This window comes from Urocampus carinirostris, chromosome 5 (assembly GCF_059441175.1).
Source record: "Urocampus carinirostris isolate Australia breed hairy pipefish chromosome 5, RoL_Ucar_1.0, whole genome shotgun sequence".
NCBI lineage: Eukaryota > Metazoa > Chordata > Actinopteri > Syngnathiformes > Syngnathidae > Urocampus > Urocampus carinirostris.
Genome location: NC_142353.1, coordinates 19,076,368 through 19,101,483, shown reverse-complemented (window position 1 = coordinate 19,101,483; position 25,116 = coordinate 19,076,368). Strand labels below are relative to the sequence as shown.

At 39.9% G+C, this 25,116-nt stretch overlaps 1 protein-coding gene across 3 annotated transcripts in view; it reads right to left on the bottom strand.

Moving 5' to 3' along the window:
- Nucleotides 1-23,966, bottom strand: part of grid2 (glutamate receptor, ionotropic, delta 2) — a 669,082-nt gene extending 645,116 nt beyond the window's left edge. For all 3 annotated transcript variants that reach the window (XM_088336089.1, XM_088336090.1, XM_088336092.1), the window contains exon 1: nt 23,326-23,966. In XM_088336089.1, coding sequence (XP_088192215.1) covers nt 23,326-23,413 — 88 coding nt within the window. In that variant the 5' untranslated portion in view covers nt 23,414-23,966. The remainder of the gene's footprint in view (nt 1-23,325) is intronic.
- Nucleotides 23,967-25,116: the final 1,150 nt, after the last annotated feature.

The following is a 25,116-nucleotide window of genomic DNA, read 5'->3' as shown; positions in this document are numbered from 1 at the left end:
TGTGATTGGCTAACCCAGTCCCGTTTTTGCTTCTGCCTGCCTGTGTATCAATGACATTGCGGTCTGCATTCTACACACATATTAATACGCTTGACGAACCTACATTCTGTATGTGCAACTTTAAATTTATCTAAAAGACATAATGTCAATACAACAATATAGACTCATAAAAGCACCAAAAAGACGAAGGAAGGTGCTTTCTGTTGCCAACAAAGTTGGAACTTTCAACTCGCTAACCTTGCTGTAGAGCTACATGCGGCTCTTTGGAACGCCTGAGTGGCTCCCTGGCACTTTTTCAAAACAGTTTGATAATGGAAAAATATCAGATTTCTGTAAAAGGGTGGACAGAACACATTCTTACCTATTTCTAATGAATAAAGAATGAATACAATTTTGGGTTGTTGACCGCAAAGTAACGTAGTTTTGTAACATCCAAGTGATGGGGACAAAGTATAATTTGAAGTAAAGTAGATGGTGTCCCTAATACTGTTGTGCAATAACGTGGCAACATTATTTTAAAAATTATAATTTGACAGTACAGAAGTTACTTGTGGAAAAACAACAAAAACCTTTATTAAGTACAGTACTTTAATATATTGAAAAAAACTTGAGCTTGTAAATTAGGTTTGTTTTTTGGTTTTGATGTATAACAGTATTCAATAAATAAACATTTGTATTTGATTTTGGCGGGATCTTCTGGGAAGATAACCCGTGGTGGAGATCGAAGGATTACTGTAAACAAAACTTTGCATTTTTATCATCTTTAGTTGACCTTTGAAATCTTGGTATGAGTTCCAGTGGTCCCATTTGAGCCTCTGTAGCAGTTATGAAGAACGCACGCTCACTTTCTTACACCCTTTGAACAATAACGAAATGAGTAAGAATAGAAAATGCTGCAGTCTTATTTGTGCATTGGAGCGTGTCGTGAAAGCAACCACGTGCAAAGCAACAGACAAAACGCAACTGCGGTGCCAAAACTACGCACAAGCTGCTGCAGCATCTCAGTCCCGGCTGCACGCAAGTGTTTGAAAAGAGCAAAGTCACTGCGTGCGCATTAGTCATGCGATAATTGTGTTGTATAATATGAAAATGAAGGCCTCGGCTATGATCTATCCCCCCCCATCCCAGCAAAGTGCAACATTGAGCAACAGCACCACCAAGTTGTTGTGCTGGCTCGCACCAGGGGGAGTAAATTTGCTCTCGAGGTGTCTCGATTCTTTTTTTCTATAATCTTCAGTGTAGAGGTTCTTTCTATCAATGGTTATGATTTTGCTTTTAATAAATGACCCTGCGACCCTATTGAGGCACCGCGACCCTGCTGAGGATAAGCGGTGCAGATAACGGATGGATGGATGGATGAATAAATGAGAACCAAATGCTACCTCTGGCTGCTAAAGGGCAGCAAAGGGTATATTTAAAGCTTGAGTAGGCCCAGCCAAGTACTTTAATCAGATATCGTGTAATAATATTGCCCATGCACTGCTAGTAGATTTATTTGTGTTTTATTTCCTGTTTTTTTTTGTTATTTTAAACCAGTACAACAATTAAGGCAAAAAATGTATATTTTTTCATAGCTCCCTTTTAAGTTTGAATAGCGCGGTGGGTTGTTCAGGAATGAAACTGCATTCGCTCAACTGTTAAAAGTGGACCAGTGAACACATTCAATGCAAAACACGAAAATTGTTGTTTTTCCCATTCTTTATGATTAAATGTGTTATGCTTTGAAAAGTTATCTTGTCATCCATGATTATGTGTAGCGTAAGCTACTCAAGAAGGCTGAATGATAAAGCATAATGCTCGAAAAACCATGGTCAGCAAAGACTAAGTTGACATCATTTTATTGATCCAGCCTGCTTGAGAGCCGTAGAGCCAAACTGAGTTTTACATTTACAATTAAGTACCTTTTCTTCAGGGGCGAGAGGCAAATTGGATAAGCATTTTCCAGGCATGTTAATCCCTTAAGCAGGAATTTCAAATTCAATTAAATAACACACCTCAATTCGTTTTCATGTTTATAGCATCAATCGGTTGATTTCCTAAAGGGACACTGTGTAAAATTGACCACTAGATGTCACATTATTTCATATTGCAATTGCACAAGGAAGAAAACTACGGAGACTCAATGTGACCAAACTGGATCATTTTCTTCAATTTTTTTGGTGGTACCCGTAGCCACAAGGTGGCAGACCATTATGTCAGGTACCTCTAGGTTAGCTTCATATTATGTAAACTAAGTCCAAATTGTTTTGACCGACATGTATTTTAACAAGTGCAGATTACAAGATAATTCATATATTTTTGCTAATTATTCGATCAATAGTTATTTATCGGTTATTGTTTTTGTTTAAGCAGAAGAGTTGCCTAATAATACTCATTGTATCTTCCAATTCTAAATTGATTTATTCTTAAAGTGCTGCTGTCGTGTAATATTCATGAGATAGTATAGTATATAAACCTTTTGCAAGCACTAATAAATTGTATCATTGATCTTATATTAGGCAGCACGGCGGCGCAGTGGTTAGCGCTTGAGCGGCACAGTTCATGTCATGGGAACCTGTCGTGGGTTCAAATCCAGCTCCAGACTTCCTGTGCGGAGTTTGTATGTTCTCCCTGTGCTTGCGTGGGTTTCCTCCGGGCACTCCGGTTTCCTCCCACGTTCCAAAAACATGCATTTCAGGTGAATTGGCCGGTCCAGATTGTCCCTAGGTGTGAATGAGCGAATAAGTTGTCTGTCCCTGTGTGCCCTGCGATTGGCTGGCAACCAATTCAGGGTGTCCCCTGCCCACTGCCCGGAGATGGCTGGGATGGGCTCCAGCCCCCCCGCGACCCTAATGAGGATAAGCGGTACGGCTGATGAGATGAGATGAGATCTTATATTACTGTTGTGCTCATATGGATGACTTAAATCAAAACAGGATCGAACTTTTGATTAGTTTTTTTGTATGTTATCTTTCCAGATTAATATTTTGCCTTTAATTTTGTCATTTGAAGTTAAACATTCCCTGCATTACCTAACTCATCAGTGCCGCTTATATGCATGCTTTTTTAAAGGAAGAATACAAACTAAAAACTGACATCCATCAACTAGGCAAACATGCAAACAACGAAGCCAATAAATCCTACCAAGAAAATCCAGGAGACATTACAAACAAAATGGGTCATGTGGTCCTTGTTGCCTTTGCTATCACATTTGCTTCTAACGTGATTGTATTTCCTAATTGCCAATTATCCCTGTTAATTGCTTATCAGTAAACGTCCACATTAGGCTTTTATATTACATCAGTAAACATCGTAGAAAGATTAACATGAGACCTGATAGTGAAAAATGTATTTTGGCGTTTAAAAACAAACACTGGCCTTGCTATTTTATAAAATCTATGCTTTCTTTGTGACATGCCAACAAACTCAGCTAGCAACATATTCTGGTTTCAGTGTCCAATGAATGATTTTAGTAGTTATTATCATGGCAATCTTCCTTTCGCAATGTGTCATTTTTTTTTGCACTGTGATACAAAAAAAGTGCATGCCTACCGTTGGCTGTTGTGAAAATATTTCAGCGCATTGAGTGGGCTGCCAGCAAATTACACCATTACCCTCCCACAAAACACACATGCATGAGGACCCACTCGCCTACACACGCACTGTTACTGTATTGAGTTCTCCTCGCCAACGACTGTATTTAAAGAAGCGCCAGGTTTAACGCTTGAACGGTCTCTCATTGGCGCACATGCATGAGCGAGGCCATACTTGTACATACTGTATACGGAACCACACGTGAAAGCCACTTCATCCACATTGAGGGCACCCATTGGCCGCTTTGCTGCATGTTTGACTCCAACAAGCGGTAAATATTCATTATACAGCACGAATGTAATGCATGAAGATTAAATAAGCGTCAGGCTTCGACAAATATAGGGCGTGTTCAATGACTAAACAGCGAATGTAAGATCTCCTTTACTCACATGCTGTGTACAATCGACATCACACTACAGTTCATAAGTGTCCTTATGTGTGACCTTATTTTGGGAGGAAACTCTTTTCAACCAGGATAACATCAAAATAATTAAAACTATACAACAAATATTTTTAACGTGTTAAATGACTGTTTTAGAAGCAAACGCCTACATTTAAATGCAATATCCACACGGGTGTATGGAGGCCGATATTCAGCAAGCAGCTATCATTACTTTGTGTTTGCTAAATGTGTCAGAAGGCTAATCAATGACGAGAAAACTTTTGTGCAATGACATGTGAAAACAGTTTAGCTGGTTGGAGAAGCTATAGAACGAATCTTCCTTTGAGCTAGTTGAGTATCTGCATCACATGTGTGCCTATGGCAAAACTTTCAGAATGGCCATTGAAAGGGAACTTTTATGCAAAACTCGACAGTCTTTTCTTTTTCTCAGAAATGAAGGCTATTCCATGCGAGAAACTGAAGGTGTCCTGCAACAGTGTGTACTACTCCCTTCAGAGAACAGCACAAATAGGCTCGAACTGGAGTAGAAAAATAAGTCTGAGTCCCTAATGCACAACTACACAATAGAATAATCAAGCATTAGCGTCTCTTGTTTGAAAACAAGACCCCTTGCTTGTCTTCAACTAGCAGTTTGGTTCAATAGTAACCACAAAACACAGCGTCTAAATCTACAGTTGAGAGGTGACTGATATGCTGGCCTACAAGGCAGAGAGGGCATAAAAGGCCAAAAAGCTATTTCTCAGACCGGCCAACAAATGAAAAAAATAATATGGGCAAAATAACGTATACATTGGGGAACTCATTTGACTTTTTAATGGAAAACACAAAGTCGTCAAGGTGACCCAAGACTTTTTAATGACAGTGTATGTGTACCAAAGTTTACTTCATGAGAGGGAATAGTTAGCGTAAGAGAAAGTGTCCTGAAAGGAGCTTTTGAGTAAAATGTATTATTTTTGTTATTATTTTTAGGTTTCTTTATAGTTTTCATTCCACTCGTGAAGAAAACAAATCTTCTGTTTATTGGCCAAATTTGCAAAAAGGTCAAGTGTTGCCTAAAAAGTAAAGGAAATAAGGCTTAATGCCTATTAAATTGTAACCCTAGAAAGTGCCCATTGTTGATGCAAGCCTAAATATAACTTACCCTTATTTATTTATTTATTTTTTATTTTATTTTTTTATTTTTTTTATGTCCAAGCCAAGTCCTAGGGAAGGATGGGCGCCACCAGGATGTCCTTGCCCAGGACACACCGCAGGAAAGGGTGCCCCTACGATGCTTGCTTTTGAGAGATCCAACCAACCCACCAACCTTCTCAGATTATGTCCTGAACTTCTGAGACAGTCGCGCTTTTGGGTAAATTGGGTTAGAAGTACATTAAAATTGTGTCACTGTTAATGAAATATAACGATATATCCATTCATAAAACAAGCATTTTTTGGCATGTGCCTGTAGCAACCGGATGCAGCTGAATCAACAGGACCTCATCTTGTTGAAGCCAAGTAGTGCACTCCATTAAGCCTCAATTCCTTCAAGATATTATTAATTGTTAATTTCACACACGTGCAGAGACAAGACTACATTGCCATTGTTGTGGGAAAAAGTATGTATATATATATATATATATATATATATATATATATATATATATATATATATATATATATATATATATATATATATATATATATATATTTATATAATATACACATGTGTGTGTGTATATACATATATTGTTGACGATAATGTACATCCAAGGATGCCTATACTTAATTCACTTTTGGTTAATATAGCTTTGGCCAGGAAGATTTCAAGTCATCAGGTGCTTACCAAGATCATCAGGTGTCTGAACCACATCACCTTCCCATAGGCGAGCCGGCAGTGGTGGTCAAATCACTGCCCTTTTGATTCTCTTGGATTCAATCAAGCTCCTCCCTCCTGCTCCATCACCAGCAAGCAGCTCTTACAGCTGCCTCCCCCATCCTGCTGCTGATGTTTTCCTTTCCCTGTCACTCCCATGGCTGTGAGTATCCTCCGTACTATATACAGTATATACATACACATATACATATACACATGTACACATACATACATACATAGATATACATACATATAAAAACATATAAATATAAATACATATATATATATATATATATATATAAATATATATATATATATATATAATATAAAAATATATATATATATATATATATATATATATATATATATATATATATATATATATATATATATATATATATATATATATATATATATATATATATATATATATATATATATATATATATATACTGGACTGTCTCAGAAAATTAGAATATTGTGATAAAGTTCTTTATTTTCTGTAATGCAATTAAAAAAACAAAAATGTCATACATTCTGGATTCCTTACACATCAACTGAACTATTTCAAGCCTTTTATTATTTTAATATTGCTGAATTTGGCTTACAGCTTAAGAAAACTCAAAAATCCTATCTCAAAATATTAGAATATCATGAAAAAGTATACAAGTAGGCTATTCAACTAATCACCTGAATCATCGAATTAACTCGAAACACCTTGCGAGGGTATCCTGAGCCTTAAAAACACTCAGCTTGGTTCAGTAAACTAAATCACAAGTATGGGGAAGACTGCTGTCCATAGGACCATCATTGATACCCTCCATCAGGAGGGTAAGACACAAAAGGAAAATTCTCAAAGAGCAGGCTGTTCACAGAGTGCAGTTTCAAAGCATATCCACAAAAAGTCTGTTGGAAGGGAAAAATGTGGCCGGAAACGCTGCACAACCAAGAGAGATGACCGCAGCCTTAACAAAATTGTGAAGAAGAGCCGCTTCCAGAATTTGGGGGAGCTTCAAAGACAGTGGGCTGAAGCTGGAGTCCAGGTATCAAAAGCCACAGTTCACAGACGTGTCCGGGAAATGGGCTACAATAGCCGTATTCCCATGGTCAAGCCACTTCTGAACTCAAGACAACGGAAGAAGCGTCTGACTTGGGCTATGGAGAAGAAGCACTGGACAGTTGCAGAGTGGTCCAAAGTCCTCTTTTCAGACGAAAGCAAGTTTTGAATTTCATTTGGGAGTCAAGGCGCCAGAGTCTGGAGAAAGGCTGGAGAGAAGCAAAATCCAAGTTGCTTGAAATCCAGTGTGAAGTTCCCACAGTCAGCAATGGTTTGGGGAGCCATGTCAGCTGCTGGTGTTGGTCCACTGTGTTTCATCAAGTCCAGAGTAAATGCAACTGTGTACCAAGAGATTTTAGAGCACTACATGCTTCCATCTGCTGAAAAGCTCTATGGAGATGAGGATTTCATTTTCCAGCATGATCTGGCACCTGCCCACAGTACCAAAACCACCAGTAACTGGTGCACTGACCATGGCATCACTGTCCTTGATTGGCCTGCTAATTCCCCTGACCTGAACCCCATCGAGAATTTGTGGGGTATAGTTAAGAAGAAGATGAAAGACACCAGACCTACAAATGCAAATGAGCTGAAGGCCGCTATCGAAGCATCCTGGGCATCAATAACACCTCAGCAATGCCAGAGGCTGATTGCCTCCATGCCACGCCGGATTGATGCAGTAATCCGTGCAAAAGGATTCCCAACCAAGTACTGAGTTCATCAATGGACATTTTCAAATGTTTGATTTAGTTTTGCTGTTATAAAATTATTTTTTACTTGGTCTGAGGAAGTATTCTAATATTTTGAGATAGGATTTTTGAGTTTTTTTCAGCTGTAAGCCAAAATCAGCAATATTCAAATAATAAAAGGCTTGAAATAGTTCAGTTGATGTGTAATGAATCCAGAATGTATGACATTTTTGTTTTTTTAATTGCATTACAGAAAATAAAGAACTTTATCACAATATTCTAATTTTCTGAGACAGTCCAGTATATATATATCGTTCGTTGGGGTTGTCCATCGATTCGATGATGACCATCTTTTTTTATTTGTGAGTCTGCTGATGTTTGAAAAGTCCGATCCTGGATTGTGGTCGGAGACTCAGGTAAAAGAGGATACCTGCGCAATGACGGTTTTTAAAGTGGCGTAAGGGGTGCGCTTTCCCCAACGCCACTATCTTGATTGTAAAGAAGATGGTTCCAGTGGCAAGGGAGACCCTAGACGACCGGCATCTTTCTACAACTGCAGGCGGCTAACGGGATCCAGGTCTGTAGGAAACCGCCTCAAAGCGTGCCGCCACCAGCTTTTGGGATCACTCTTAGTCTGGACTCTACCCTTTGACCTGTTCGGCTGCCGTGAGTCGTGCACCTCAGCTGACCCTCCCACCCTAGTGCAGCACCGCGGTAGGCAGGTCGAGGACCTCTGCTAGCGATTTCTCAGTATTTGTCAAACGCAATTGAACTTCACAGAAGGCCACCTCTTCCTTAACAGTGTGTCTATAATTCTGAATTTGCTGAATGGATGTACTCTGACAAAAACAGACATGTCTGCATGCACACTCATCTGCCTGCTGCTAGGTTTCACCAGACCTCACAGGTCACTTGCAAAAAAAAAAACCAATGGTATATGTACCTTCTCTCTTTTTCCACCTGTTAATCATATACACCTAGGAGTAACAAAATAAAATAATACTAAAAATGATAATAAATACATTTGTATTTAACAGGGGTGTGCAAACTACTGCCCAGTGGGCTATATATGGCTTTTGTATCCAGCCCACCAAATGTTAAAACTAAAATAATATTATGCATAAAATGGTAACAAAAATAAGTACTACCACTAAATACATAATCATTTTGATACTCTTTTTCCCAGTATGCCCTACATTTGTATTTACTTGCTATTTTTATAACCAGGTATTTATTTTATCAATCAAGATGTGTATCCAATTTCGAATAAAAACACTTCTGAGCTACCCCTAACAATATTTGAGTTGATCAATGCATATGATCAAACGTTGTGCTTAAAGGGACAGTGTGTAATTATCAGCACGTATTTGTGGTTAAATAACTTTAAAATAAAATGCAATGTGTATCTGCATAAAAAGCAAAAATACATTATCTATCATACAAAAGTCCCTCTTTTGAATATTAAATGTTCTAGATATCAGCATTTGTCTTTCCTTCACATGAGCCTCACCTATAGGGAGCTGACATAATTGTCCAACATCTTGCTGATACAAAAGGTTGGGCTAAAAATGGAAAGTCAAATGGTACGTTTTGGTCACTTTGAGTCTCCATAGTTTGTATTGTTCCTTGTGCTTTTTAGCACCCATTTCAGTTGTACTGCAATTTACAGCAACATCTAGTGGTCAAAAATATACACTCTCCCTTTAAAAAGGGACATGATTTATGATTTTGCTTCAATTCAGAGTGTATTAATACTAATTTGATCATATAGTCTTATGTATAAATAGTGTAAACATCTGCATGTAAATTTATTCAGTAAATATACTATCTTTGCTGCTATTCCAAGAATACTTTTTCAATTTTTTGTATGAATTGAATGTTTACAAAAAAGGACATCTTTGTGTAGTTGCAGCAAAAATTTGAGAAAAAATTGATATGCATAGTCTTCTTTCTTCATGTACTGCCAGGTATCAGATTCAATGGTATATATATATATCATCTTATAATTTATATATGTACATTTTTTTCCCCAGCCCTACTCCTATACCTTTGAACTCAAAACGTTTTCCTGTTATAAAATCATCCTGAGGTATAAGGCGCTCAATCTTTCCAGTCAACTTGAACATGGACCAGCCCGCTTGTCAGCGCTCACCAGCGCATAACTCAAATGAAATGACGTTAATATATGACCCCCTGCTGCTGATATGTTGCGTTCATGGCACGCGTGAAAAAATTTAAGACACGCGTTGATCGTGGAGACGACGATAACTCAGGGAGAACCTTTACACAAAACCACACTTTAACTCAGCTTCCATTTCCCTTCTAAACGCGGGTAAGCCACTCTATAAAACACTAGCCCATCGGTCTGTATACAGATAAAAGCTTAAAGTCCACATTCCACATGACTTATTCACTTTATACATTCTGGAATACATTTAGTTACATACTGCACATCGGTTGCTGTATTGCAGAACAAACCAGGCCAAACTTCCTGAATATGAGGCAAGTGGCCACCACAGAAATACAGACCCTCTGTAGAATAATTTTGCAGTGACTAGAAGTTTGATCTCACCCTTATGTTTTTCTTGTTAGTTACCTTGTAACAAACATGAGGGAACTACGATAATTCTCTGGTGGAGAGTTATGAGCCCATGGGCAAAGAAAATAGTTGAGAATTGGTCACTTGGAGTTTCGCTACAACGCTCCGCATGCACCTAGTGCTAACTGCATGCGACGCTACTGGTTATTGGCATTTTGCCTTTGGCAGCAGGTGTCCGGGGGCACTTTTTGCAGGAAAATGGCACCGCGCCAATGGTGTCGAGTATCAAACATATTTTGGCGCTTGGTCGCCAAATTCTTCAATTGTGCAGGGGACATTGGAAAACAGCAGGATGCTCTTCTCCACATGCGTTCAAAATACAAAACACCGCGGTGACGTCTGAAAATATCATTTTTTTTGCCAACAATATTCAGAGGGTATGTAACACGAGCAAACAGTACTTTATTCAATAATAGGTGGGTAATTAAAATTTTAAAATATTATCACCCACACTGTTTTCTTCTCTGGGGAATTAAAAAAGATATAAAAGAGAAAAACATTTTAAAAGGGGATATAAGAAATCATCATAATAAAAACATAAAGGCAGATACATTATTTAATGACAAAAAGAGGGAGGGAAATTTATGGTATTATTATTTTTTTCATTATATATTTTTTGGGTGTATTTTTATTCCATTTTATTTTCCTTTTATTCTTTTAAGACAAAAGGAGCTTATGGACAGTAGCTCTACGCTGTAGTATTCTATAAAACAAAGCCAGCTCTAATAAAAAGCTCTTCACGCTGCCATTTCTTGGTCGTTTGAATATTCTATGAACTTGGCATTTGAAACATACGAGTAACCATAATGGGAAATGAACAGAAAATATCGAGGTAGACTAAATGAAAGATGCAACACTCGGCATTCAAAAGAAGGCTAGTTTCTTCCGATGTGTGTGGTCTAATGCCGAGATTTATTATGAATACGTGATTCAAACAGTGTAACGAGTCAAGAGGCAACCCCTCCCACTGGCCCAAGCTGTCAGCGAATCAATGCGAGCGGCCGTGATGAAGTCAAAGTGGAGGGCTGAGGTCGGGCATTGCCATGCAGTACACAACGTGCATTGACACAAGACGCGAGTCCGTTCCCTCCCCCAGCCGAAAATCCTTCCCTGCATGCCAATTAACAAGGAGGGTGATGCCACTCGGCAAGTTCTGATCAATTGGAACCATTTTCTATCACTCGATAAACTAACAGGGTCCGTACACCTTTCTCATGTTCAAATTCAAGCTTTTTTTAAAGACTATCAAAGACAATTTTCCAATCTTTACAGTAGCATTCAAAAAAAAAATGGAATATTCAGTCATGAAAATGGGTCAGGTGTCATGATTGCTAATTCGGGGCACCTGCGACTACCCCGCTGGCGCCAACAGCCCTAGTTGCTGATTGGCTCCCTGACTCTTTTCAAACCCCCGTCTTCCAGGAGGAAGCTTTCATGAACGTCTGCAAACCTATGCTTTCAGCCAGGCAGGCTCTGTACTATCTGACATTCTCCTGCCCTGTTTTCTCCTGCCTGATACCTGTTGCGGACCTGTTTCTGGACCCGTTTCTGCCTTGCTCCTCCGTCCTGGCCATCGACCCGTTTTGCCCTGTTTCCTGCCTGATACCTGTTGCTTACCTCTTTTTTGGACTCGTGACTGCCCTTGCTCCTCCGTCCCGGCCATCAACCTGTTTTCCCGCTGCCTACGACTACCCTCGCTTGACACGGGAGTGCCACTTCCGGGTTCCTGCCATCAGCTAACTGTGACCGACGATCATCGGATCGTGGAAGCAAGCACTGGTGAGTAAAACAAACGCTATTGGGTCCTGTCTCTGTTCCTGGCTTGTGACATTAAGGGCTTATAAAGGTGAGAAGGAAATACCGAATGTATTTGTACTGTATATATTGTGCACCACTTTTTTTATTTTTTTTAATCAAAGCTTAGTTTAAAATTTTGGGGGACTTTTTCTCAGCTCACACTATGTCACGATTTGCGGCGGTAGACTCAAAAGTGGAGAAGACGGAACCAATTCCTAAAAATTCCTTACTCTTAATTCCGTTCAAAAATGGTTTGCTTTGGAAAGATTTCCAAGTCTGCAATACATTACTGTCATTTGTTTTGTACTGTATTTATTCGCTTTGGGTCCCAAGACAGTGTAAAGTGAGAAGTAAAAAAGATGATAACCATGGAAATTGAGTTTGTGATTATCAACAAATAAGAAAGCTCACAACTCTCTACCCTCGCTAAATTGCAGTGAGAAAATTGAGAATCAGACTATTATTAAAAATAAAGAGGCGATTGAACTCATTTATCTAAAAAGAATAATAAATCTTTTTATCCATCCATCCATCCATCCATCCATTATTTGCACCGCTTATCTTTAGTAGGGTCGCGGGGGTGCTGGAGCCCATCCCAGCTATCTTCGGGCAGTGGGCAGAGGACACCCTGAACTGGTTGCCAGCCTGTCGCAGGCCACAAAGAGACAGACAACTCGCTCATTCACACCTAGGGACAATTCAGACTGGCCAATTAACCTGACATGCATGTTTTTAGAATGTGGGAGGAAACCGGGGTGCCCGGAGGAGACCCACGCAGGGAGAACATGCAAACTCCACACAGGAAGGTTTGACTCCATGACCTAAGATCTGTGCCGCACACCAGGATTGGGTAGGGTTTAACTGGATTACTTTCAATTACTTTTGAATTACTCCAAATACCAAATATGCTAATAAAATAAACTAAATATGAATAAAATTATGACTCACTACACATGGTAAGCTTTCTCTCCTGGCTTTGATCTCCGGCAAAACTAACATAAAATGTGACAGAAACAAAATGGAAATAAATGCAATCATTTTTATTGTTCCATGTATTCCGTTACTCCCCAAGCCTGCACAAAATTTAGTAATTTTATTCATATTTAGTTTCTCTTGTCTTTTATTAGCATATTTGGTATTGGAGTAATCCAAAAGTAATTGAAAGTAATCCAGTTAAAGTAACCCTACCCAACCCTGCCGCACACACACTAACTACTGCGCTGAGTCTTCCCAACACAGTGTGTAAAATGTATTCCAAAGACTATTAAGAAAAACTGTGGCTCCAGGCTTTATTCAATAATATTGATAATGTATTACCAATTCAATATTTCTAATGGAAAGTCTGACCGAAGGAATGTATCCTTAAACCTCTGCGATCTGCATTCTGAGCAGTTGATGTGTATTTCATTCCAATTAAGTTTAAATAATATCCAATACTGCATATTAGAGAGGGTGTCAAGATTTGATTTAAAGGTGAAAAAGTGTCTAAATTCAGCCAAGGGGTGGACAGACCCTCCCCCCTCTAAATCCCTTTTGATATACATCTCTCTGGCTTTGCCTTCCCTCAATCCATCTTTAGCAGCAACAAAGAGATTAAAGAGGGATTACTTTTGACATGTCAATGTGATGCGCCCGCAGGCAACGCTACTTTAGGGTTTTTTCACCATTGTCATGCAGCGCTGAGTCAACATTGGCCCACGATCCCGTGCACGGGTCAAAGTGGACTAAAGAGGTCCGCGCCGCGTGAGAATCCCGACATGCTCCTCGGTGTCACGTCCATTTCCTTGAAACACTCAAGAGAAAAAGCAATTCACTCGTGGGAGCGTACCTTACGGCGGCCGTGCTGAGCGGGCAGGAATAGATGGATTGGCGAGGCAAAGAGAGAGACGGCTTTGTTTTGTTTTCGGGGTTCTGTTGTCGTTGATAACCTTTTGTTGGGATTTCAAAGGACATTTACAGAGAAATGAAATGAACTATTGATCACGAGGCAAAGTGGCAGAGAGAGAGAAAGAAAGAGAGAAATCAAATAAGTCAACGAAGGTTGCGCTCACATTTGTTTATGCAAGAGGCCCACAATGCACTGCTTTGCTGGGTAGTAACTGGAGGGTGAATAAATGTGACTGGCATTCAATAAAGCATTGCCTGATGATTTCATTGGGTACCTTAACATCAGAGGTGTCAGACATACGGCCTACAGGCCGTATCAGGCCCACTAATAGATTCAGTCCAGCTCGTGAGACTACCCTGCTAGAAGTGCAAAGACAAAAAAGAGCCAAACAATGACCTGCAGTTTTAAATACGTCCACTAGTTGTCGCCAAAACCTGATGCCAATCCCAAAACAACTGTATGTTTCTTTCTTTCTCTCTCTCTCCCCTTCTCTCTTCTTTATTTCTCCCTCTCTTTTTTCTCTTTGTCTTACGCTTTCCCTCCCCCTCTTTTTTCTTTTATTTGCGTTATATTTTTCTCTCTCCTTGCCTCTCCTTCTTTCTCTGTCTCCTTTTTCTCTTTTCCGTCATCTTTTATTCCTGTTATTCACCTTCTCACTTTCATTTTATATCATCTTTGTTTTTTTTGTTTCTTTCTCTTTTTTCCCTTGTTCAGTCTTTCTTTTCCTATTTTGCTCCTGTTCTACTTTTTTTCTCTCTGGCTTTCTTTTTTCTTTTTCCTACTCAGGTAATTTCTCTTTCTCTCTTTCTGTCTCTCTATTACACCCTCTTTCTTTCTCTACTCATTTAATTATCTCTTTTACTATCTTTTCCCTTTTTTTCCTCTCTCCCGTTCTTTTCATTCATTTTCATTTCCTCTTTCCCTCTGTCTCTTATTCACTCTACGTCTTTATCTTTTTATCATTCTATTTTCCTTTCTTCCTTACTTTTCGCTCTTTCTTTTTCCCTCCTTTCATCTCTTCCTGCCTTTTTTAAATTTCTCTCTTTCTATTTGGTTCTCACTTTACTCTTTTTTCTATTATTTATTTCTATTGCTCTTTATCTATTTCTCTCGCCTTTTCTATTTTCTTTTCTCTATTTTTATTTAATATCTCTCGTTTATCTCTCTCTCTCTTACTAATCTACTAGTCCGCCCCCTCGGAAGAGAGCTTTTCTTCTATGTGGGCCCTGGGCTCAAATGAGTTTGTCACACCTGCTTTACATGCAGGCAAAATTCTGATTGGAATCAGACCATGCCGGAAACCTTGTTATGTGAAGCCTTGTAAATGTGCACACGGTCCAATTATAAAATAAAACAGGCTTTATTGTCACTGAACCACGTAGTGAGCATGCTTTGCCACAAGATTAGACATGGCACTCCAGGATAAACCAGATAAACATGTAATAAGTACTGAAAAGAGAAAGTGAGATAGGCAAACATGGGTAGTGCTTGTGGAGATGATCCAAGTTGTAAGTGCAATTTCCTTTATTAAGAATAGTGCTATAAAAAGGAGTGTAATTGCTGTGCATTTAGCAGCAAACCCAATCCACAATACAACAGGAAAAATATATTTTTTCAATCTCACACCCTTGTTTTGGGTGGGCATGGTCCTGTTCGTCCTTGTTTTAAGGTTTAATTCTGACTTCAAATAGTACGATTAAAATGGTTGGGTTCGTCCTTCTGTCCTTTTCTGATTAGTTATGCATGTATACTGTTAGATTATTAAAATGTGTCACTGAGTATGTTGTCACTACCACATGAGTCTATTATTTATTCATCACAAAATTACTTTGACGATTCATTGTCTTGTTATAAATCATATTTATCCACATATTTTAATGAAGTATTTGCTCGCTGTATTCATATGAATATATTCTTTCATATCAGTATTTTGCCAGCAATGGTCTTATCTTATCATACAACCTTGAAGATACACCAGTGGGGTGTTTCAATCTCTTGTACATTGAGTCCTTGTAATATGCATTCCCAGATTCATTCATTTTTTCAAATCTTCCTTCTACAAGAGAGAGGCAGGAACATTCTCGTATGCCTTTTGGTGGTAGAACACTCTCCATTCATTGGTCCAGAGTGCACTCTTTTTTGCTGTTATTTTGTAACTTTGTAATAAATGCCTTTGACTGAAGTGCTCTCTCTGTTCCGCATCTGACTACCTAGTCCAAATCCCTGAAGTTGAACACGCGGCGAGACAAGGATTGTCTGACGCCAACAATACCCATTCCAATGGTTTTATTGCTCGAGAGCATTACTCTTTCTCCATTCAGAATATTTTTTTCTTCATTAATCCCGCTAAGAATTGCCACTGTGCATAAGAACACCACGCATAAGAACTCGCAGGACTTACGTTCCAAAAATAACCTGTGATGAACGAAATCCGTGAAGTACAAATGTTTTATTTGACAATTATTACGTATACAATTAAATACTTTTATCGACTGAAATAAAACAACAAACCACTTTTGTGTAATATATAAGCATCTTTTTTATTTTACAAATTGCTAATTGATCTATAAAATACTAAACAGGAGACTGTCTAGCCGATCAGAATGCGGAACACAATGCACGATGCAAATCCATGAAGTAGCGAAACAATGAAAAGTTGACCTCGTTGTGGCGAGGGATTTCTGTATAGGCTGGGTAATAAATCAAAATGATTACGGTAGATTCATTTGTTTTGTTTTTATTGACAACAGAAGTTTAATTTTATTTATTCCAAACTGGTGCCAATTATCAAACAATAATTAACTATTTTTTTGTGGCATTTGAGCAATCTACAGACAAAAGCTATAGCATTTCTCTGACAAGCTGTGTGTCAAGTTGGTGTAAAAACGTTTTTTTTTTCAGAAATTGTAGTGATGATTTCTATTTGAATCAATAAAACTTGATCTATAAGCAGTGTGTTGGGTGCGGTTATCGGTTAAAATTGATTGAAATCCCAACCGTGCAGACCAGGTGTCTCCAGGACAGTGCCTGCGGGCACCAGGTAGCTACCTAAGACAACCTGAGTAGCCAGCAAACTTGTTCTAAAAATATATCATTTTGATTTCTAACTGGAACAATGTTTACTGATTGACTGAGCCCGTTTTAATGTCTGATAATTAAAACACAGTAAGAAAATAGTAACAACTGAGGAACAACAGAATAGTAACGTGTTATTTTAGGACCCCTTATCAAATTGGTAGCCTTTTGCGCTTATCAGTAACAAAAAAAGTAGCTCTCAGCTTCAAAAATGTTGGCGACCCCTGGTTCAGAATGAGTGATGATAATCAAGATTTTGTTTTGAGCCATATTGCGCAGCGCAAACGATGTATGACTGGGATCTGTTAAATGATGTCTAGCAAACCATGGTTTAAACAAGCAACCTTTCAAAGTAGTATACCTGGCCTTCAGGTTCGAGCACCTTTTTATGGTGAAATTTGAGCACTTTTTAAGGACTTACAAAGACGAATTTCTCTAGTAGAATTGAAAGAAAAAATCTGGTATTTAGCAAAGCCACTAATATATCTGGAAGTTACATATGCAAGTTTTAACCTTGCGTGTGAATTCATCAAGACATATCATTATTAAATTTCCAGTAATTCACGGATAAGTTGTTTTCGAGACATATCTCTCCCCATAAAGCGTTGGGTAAAAAAGACGGTAATATGTAGCTTACATTTTCAGTTCGAAGAAGGTCCTCTCATTACACTCCACCACAGGAAAATTCTACCTCCAAATGTTGCATGGCACATAATGAATGTCCAAAATTGATATGCAATTTTTGGATACATTTTATAATGCGCTATTTAGGTGTAGCATGCATCGTCCTCTTAGGAACGACTTGTAGGTCAATGCCGTAGAAACTAATGCCAGATGCAGTCAATCACGAGGCAAGAAGAAATGCAATGGCAAAGCCAAGCCACCAGAAAGCAATGTCAGTGTTATTTACAAGCAGACATGTTGATGAACAAACATGGTAACAATTTCAAGCATCTACAAGGGCCAAGAAGAGAACCGTAGGTTAGAGACCGTTCTCCAATCGGGCCCCGACTTTGTGGAATGCTCTACCCCTGAAATTCGATCTGCAACCACAGTGGAATTGTTTAAATCTTGGCTTAAAACACACTTCTATAGCTTATGAATGACCTATATTTCCTGGTGACGATTTCTGTGTATTAATTGTTATTACATCCAATGCAGCCTGGTCATCCTGGAAGGGGAATTACCTCATCTGTGGTCCCTACTGAAGGTTTCTTCATTTTCCTCATGTTGAGGTTTGAGTTTTTGCTTGCCCTCATGTAGGTTTTAGATCAGGGAGTGGTGTACTAATAGTCTGGTTTGCAATAATCTGTGGTCTGTGCAGCCCTTTGAGACCCCTTGTAATTAAGGGATATACAAATACACATGACTTGACTTGACTTCACTCAAAATTAAAGGAATCTTCGATTCATAAAAACACAATATAAAATTCAAGGATTTTCAAAGATTTCAAGCAACCGTATGAACCATGGGCTTCTAAACCATCTTTTTTACAATTAATGAAGTGAAAGATTAGGAAATAAATCATATTTGGGGTTGGGTGGGTGATAGGCATACACACATTGACAAACAAATTTGGTCAACCATGTTCTGTGAATTTTGCATTATTGTAGCCAAGCAGAAAGAGATAAGTCACGCATAGTCTTTCTATCCGAGCGCTGGACCACCAATATTCGATGTTAGTGTGTCAGAAGGATGAGCTTTCCATGTCGTGCGGCGAGACACTTGCAGAACACGTGGCTGCCGCTGGGATCAGACCAGAGAGTCACACTGTGATCCGCCGAACTGCAGGATTAGAGATGTCTGCCTCGCCTCGCTCTGGCACCCCCCACCCAGTGTGGTAACGTGCAATGCTAGTCTGGATGAGGCATCGTTTAGCATGATATCATCGCAATTATTGTGTGGAATGTCACATTGGGATAATATTATTCCTTGGGGAACTTTTTGTCACACAGTTGATTTATTATCTATTAAACTCAATATACTGTTTTTACTTGTTTTTTTCTTTTTTTTAATAAAACAATTTTTTTCTGTGCCGAAATTGACCTCCATTCTCCAGAATTGGACGATCTGTTAGGGTGTGATGCACTGCCTTAAACCACGAGGCGCCGGTCAGGTCTTTTGCTCTCCACTGCCCCACTAGGTCTGGTTCTCTTTTGTTTCTGGTTCTGGATATTTTTTTTGTGGTTTAGTGCCCACTTTTAGTTTTTACTTCATTCCTTATATTTTTCTTTACTGGTTTTGACTTTGTTCGAACGTTGCGTTATTTTGTGAACACTGTTTGTTTGTCAATCCTTGACCCCTTTTGTTATTTGGGGCGGCAGTAGCTCAGGAGGTAGAGCGATCGTTTTAGGATTAAGGGATCCCAGTTCGAATCCTGGCTTGTCCGTGTTACATGCCGAAGTGTCCTTGGGTAAGACACTGAACCCCCAATACCCCCAATAAGCAGGTTAGCGCCTTACATGGCTGCAAGGCCGCTATTGGGAAATGTGGAGCACATTGTAAAGCGCTTTGGGAAGTCATTGACTTGAAAAGCGCTATATAAATGCAGATCATTTCATTTCATTTCATTCTTGTCAGTCCGTCATTAGACCTCTGCACTTTCAAGACTTGTGTTTTGACTCCGCTCAGTATCCTGCTCGTGTATCCGGTATCAATCCCGCCTGTCTCGTCCTGTCCAGTATCTTGCTCCAATCTCCAATATCGATATCGTCTGTCTCCTCTGCCCGGTATCTTGCTTCAGTCTCCAGTATCCGATATCAATCCTGCCTGTCTCGCCCTGTCCGGTATCTTGCTCCAGTCTTCGGTATCCGGTATTGTTCCTGTTTGTCTCGTCCTGTCCGGTATCTTTCTCCAATATCCGGTATCAATCCCTTCTGTCCTGTACGGTATCTACCTGTGTGTCCTGTATCGATCCCATTTGTTCTGTCCGGCCTCGATCTCGTCTGCCTCAGAGTTCTTTGTCTCACTGCACAGATCACGGCCGCTTTTGGGAAATGTGAAGCACAATGTAAAGCGCTTTGGGAAGTCATTGACTTGAAAAGCGCTAGATAAATGCAGATCATTTCATTTCATTTCATTTATTGAATGGGATTTGTTTTTTTGAGCACCCTCTAGTTCCTGCTTCCCACGCATTGGTCCATAACCCGTAAAACATAACAGAATGACCCTACAAAGTATGCTGTTCAAAATGTATTTATAAAAGTCAAGGATAATTGAGGACTGGTGTGTGACATTGGACAAACCTGTGCCCTGTTCTAAACCCGCTCAGCGCCTCCTGGTGAAAGGAGGCACACCAGACCCTAAAATAACCTACCCCCAAGGGATGGATAGCAGATGGCTCAAATCAAAAAAAAAAAAAAAAATCATATAGGCTGCAGCATAGAGATGGCTGAAGATCCTTGCTGCCAGGACAAGAAACCGGACAAGGCCGAAGAGCCTTCTCCTTGCAAACAGGACAGGGAACCAGTTGCAGCCAAGGGGCTTTCACTCGACTGGCAGGGCAAGAAACCCAAAACCCACCACAAGGATATGGAAAACCTCCCCAAGGTACTTTGGTGGCCGGGTTGATGGAGCCATGTGGGGGAAGCAGGAACTGAAGGAAGGGGTGCTCAAAAATAGAAATGGTATTTGATAACAAAAAGAGGTACAAAGAAGACTTCACAAAAGAACAAAATGTCCAAACAAAAACCAAACCTGAGGAAGTCCAAAACCGAAAATGCAAGGAATAAAGTAACAAACAAACAAATGTCCAAACATGAAAACCAAAAACAAAAGAAAACAGACCTGGCATGGCAGTAAAATGAAAAAGGCCCCACCAGCACCCCCTGGTAGAAGAAGGTGTACCAGACGCAAATGCCCTGTCTTTTACTGTTCTATTACACTCGCTTGCCCATAGAAACATGGTCAACAATGCTTGATTAGGAAGGACTATGTACTCTTCAGCCCAGAATGTTCTGTTTGTTTTGCTTTGTTTAATTGTAATAAAATTCCTTATGTTTATAATCCAAATACTCGGTCAGAAACCTTAAATCGAAAGCACGGCAGGACAACAATTATTTGTGCCAACAATACCATGTTTCACTCGATTCATAAACGTAAGGACAGGTAAATAGCTTTAGAGAGTGCAAGGTTGTATGCGACCCATAGTTCAGTAACAACTCAATATTGAAACTCTTACCTAAATGACTAAAAATGGAAACATTTGCAACTATCTATTGCAACTTTGCCTTAGCGAGCCCACAAATGAAAATAGAGGCCCAGGGAGACCTTGGTAGACGTAGTTATCCCATTCCTGAAAGGGACCTGCTTAAATTGGCTCCGATTAAATGGATCAAATTATCTGTGGTCGACCCCTTGCCCCTTACTGCACACTGTCAGCTTGTTCCAGAATAAGCCATTAAAATAGAGATGCCATCTTGACTGCTTGCGGGATGCAGTCCAAATGCGCTTCCAAATGGACAGGTGCTTATCATCGTGATGGTGTCTCACCCACACACTCATTCAGGTTCATGCTCTCTCTCTTTCTTTCTTCCTCTCAGTTTCCAAGGCCATTCAAATTGTGTAGTCGAGATGGGCTCCCGTCTCCATCTCCCACTTTATTTCCCAAACGAAAACTGAGGACATCAAGCTTATAACCATTGTTGGGAGTCACGCGTTCTTGCAACACAATTACTTTTCTCTCTAATGAGTACTGTCACGTGTTACTGTTACTAAACTGTTGTTACAACATGGTATATCACTCCGCTACTTTTAAGAGCAGATTTAAACCTACAATGTTTTTAGTTGTTTGACGGTTCCTCCTCTGCTCTCCCAATATTGTACTACCCTAAATCCGCCAGCGACACATTGCTGAGTAGAACATCTGGAAAGGGTGGGCATGTTTTTTTTAAATACCTAAAAACATACAACTAAACACAGTTACTATGCCGAAAAATGAAAGGAGTAGCTTATACAGTAACAACAATATCAATGGGGCAAACTTGAGTTCAGAATTTACTGTATTATTGAATTTATATGTTAATAATATACATCTAGCCCTGCGATTGGCTGGCAACCAGTTCAGGGTGTCCCCTGCCCACTGCCCGATGATTGCTGGGATGGGGTCCAGCACCCCAGCGACCCTACAGAGGATAAGCGGTGCAGCTGATGAGATGAGATGAGATAATATACATCTATTTCCCCTTTTTTCATTTTATCTGTTTACTTAATCAGTTGTTTAAGTTTTCTGTATGGTATGGATGTGTTGCTAAATGTGTTGTTTAGAGGGAAGTGGCATATCTACATGTTGTTTTTCAATGAAAACACCTATGTTTATAACATGTTCAATGTAAGTCTTTTGTCCCCCTAAATTGTATCGCAATTAAAGAGAACATGTAAAAAAACAAAAAACATCACTTGTCCATATATTTGCATATTTTTGCATTGCAGTAAAAAAGAAAACATCTTAGACATTACCCAGAAATGGAGAAGGACGTATTCGAGTGGTTTGAACACAAAAGACAAAATGGAAATGGAGTGTCTCGGCTGTGTTAGTTTGCAAACTTTCAAAATTGCCAAAGCTGAGAAATATCGTGTACATGTTTTATTGTATTTATTTTATTATGAGGCTATTTTTAAGAAATTTTAGAAGGTGTCTTTCAATGTAATTTATAACTACTTAGTTACTTTCAGAGTAACATGCCACTTTGGGTTTTTGGAAATTTGGGAGGTAACTCAATTATTTTTTTAAATGAGGTAACTAGTAACTAATTACTTTGTTCCAGTAATGCACCCAACACTGCTCAGTGGCCCTTGCGCTCTCTCTTCCATCCTCTCGGACTCCAAAGCCTTTCAAGTTGTGCAGTCATGTTTCATTCTAACCACATCTCCCACTTCACTCTGCCAACCAAAACTGAAGTTGTCATGCTCATAACATAGAATTATCCGACAAGTAATGTTCCTTTATATCTAGGATTACATTATCTACTATAAGACCGCATGACCCACGGGGTTTGCTTTCAACAAACCCTGCTCCAATGCAACAGTGCCACACTTTGGAGGCAGCTAAGACGGCGGAATGTGATTAATTCCTTTCTCCCATTCTCCGACTCTCAGTGCGCTGCCACTGCAGATGCTTAGGATTGGTACACTCAGTTAGATTTACCCTAAAAATATATCCCTGCCATTCTCCTGTTAATCATGTAGTATCATCCACAGTGACATTCTTGATGCGTCGCGCCCTGCAGGTTTTTCATTATGATCGATAGACAATCGACACTTTCCTTCTGCGAGGTGATGCATGCAATTGAAGTTCAGGTGCAAGTTAAAATGGAGAGTTAACACACAGGAGACCAGAAATCTGGACATAAGTCCTGCAAATACATCACTATGTAAAAACTGGCACTCACCAATGTGGATGATAGAGTCCGAGAGCGCGCATTTCCAATCGTGACTCCAAATGATGGCCATGAGCAACACAGTCCAAAGAACTCTCATGGTGTCCAAAGAGATCGAGTTATATGCAAGATGAATAGATTGTCTTTATTTAAAAGGAGAGCAAATCCAGGAAAAAAGGCAAGTCTTTTTTTTAGTCCATCGATAAGAGCAGCTCACTCTTTACTGGGATGCAGGAGGAAGAGGAGGAGGGGGGGATAAGTGCTGGTCTTCCCCGGTGTTAAATCATCGCCTGGCCAAGAGGAGAGGCGCGAAAGCCGCAGACCATGATCTGCAAGGAGGGAGGAGGGGAAAAAAAATCTGCAAGCGTTCGATGCCTGAGCTTTAGCCTTCACTGCTGCCTCTTTCAAAATCCAAACTCAATGGCACAATCCCATCACCAGAACTTCCAGATTTTTTATTTCCTCCATCGCCTCCAAGAGCGCACACTTTTAGTCCAAGGCTGGAAAACGCAACATATTCAAAAAACACATAGGCAGAAAAAATGCCTTCTGTAATTTGTAAAATGAGATTTAGAGTGCAGACTTTTTTTCCGTCAGGATGGAAGGATCTGGAGAGAGGAGAAGAGATGCGGCGATGATGCGCACAGCCTCGCCGTCGCACTCTGTATGCGGGGAATAGCGCTAAGCCTCGCCGTGCACGCACACGGACGATGGGGAAGGGGAGGTACGTTGTGTCTCTATGTGGAGAAGAGGGAGGGAGAGAAAGAGAGTGTGAGAGAGAGGAACGTCTGGCATTACATTAATGAAAAGGACCATGTATGAGTCCTGACTCGATTCTTCTCATCTTCGAGTCAGTTTTCTTATTCTCTTCCATTATCGCTCACTTTTCCTTGTCGTTACATGTTTTCTTACATACATTTCTTTCACTGTGATAGTTTGTCTTTTCCCTTTAATTGGTCTCCTTTTTTAGATGCGTCTCATTTAATTACTCGGTCTAGGTTGAGAGAATGAGGGAGACGGAAAAAGAGAGCAAGAGAAAGAGACTGTAAGACTGTGACAGAGAAAGACAGGCAGCAACAGACAGCTGGACAGAGACAGCTAGACAGAGACAGCTAGACAGAGACAGAGATAGACAGAGACAACAGATGGGCTTGCAGTGAGACAAGGAAAAGATCAAGGCAGAAAGACATAGACTTAAAGAGAGAATTAGAATGACATAGAGAAAGCAAGACGGGGGAGAGTGAAAAGAGAGTAAGGGGGAAGATTGTGAGGGAAAACGTACAGACAAGAAAAAAGAGAGGATGAGATGCACATAGAAAAACAGAGAGAAGGAAAAAGAAAGAACAAAAGACAGAAGGACAGATAAAGAGAAAGATAGAGGAGAATCTGGCTTAACATTGATGAAGAAGACCATAGATGATCCCTTACACCTTTATTCTCACCTTCTAGCACCTTCTCTTCTATCCATCCATCCATTATCTGCACCGGTTATCCTCAGTTGGGTCCTGGGGTGCTGGACCCCATCCCAGCTATCTCAGGGCAGTGGGCAGGGGACACCCTGAACTGGTTGCGAGCCAATGGCAGGGCACACAGACAGACAACTCACTTGCTCATTCACACAAAGGGACAATTTGGACCGGCTAATTAACCTGAGATGCATGTCGTTGGAATGTGGGAGGACATTGGATTGCCCGGAGGAAACCCAAGCGAGCAGGGGGAGATCATGTAAACTCCGCACTGGAAGGCTGGCAGCTGGATCTGAACCCATTACCTTAGATATGTGCCGCGGAAGCACTAATCACT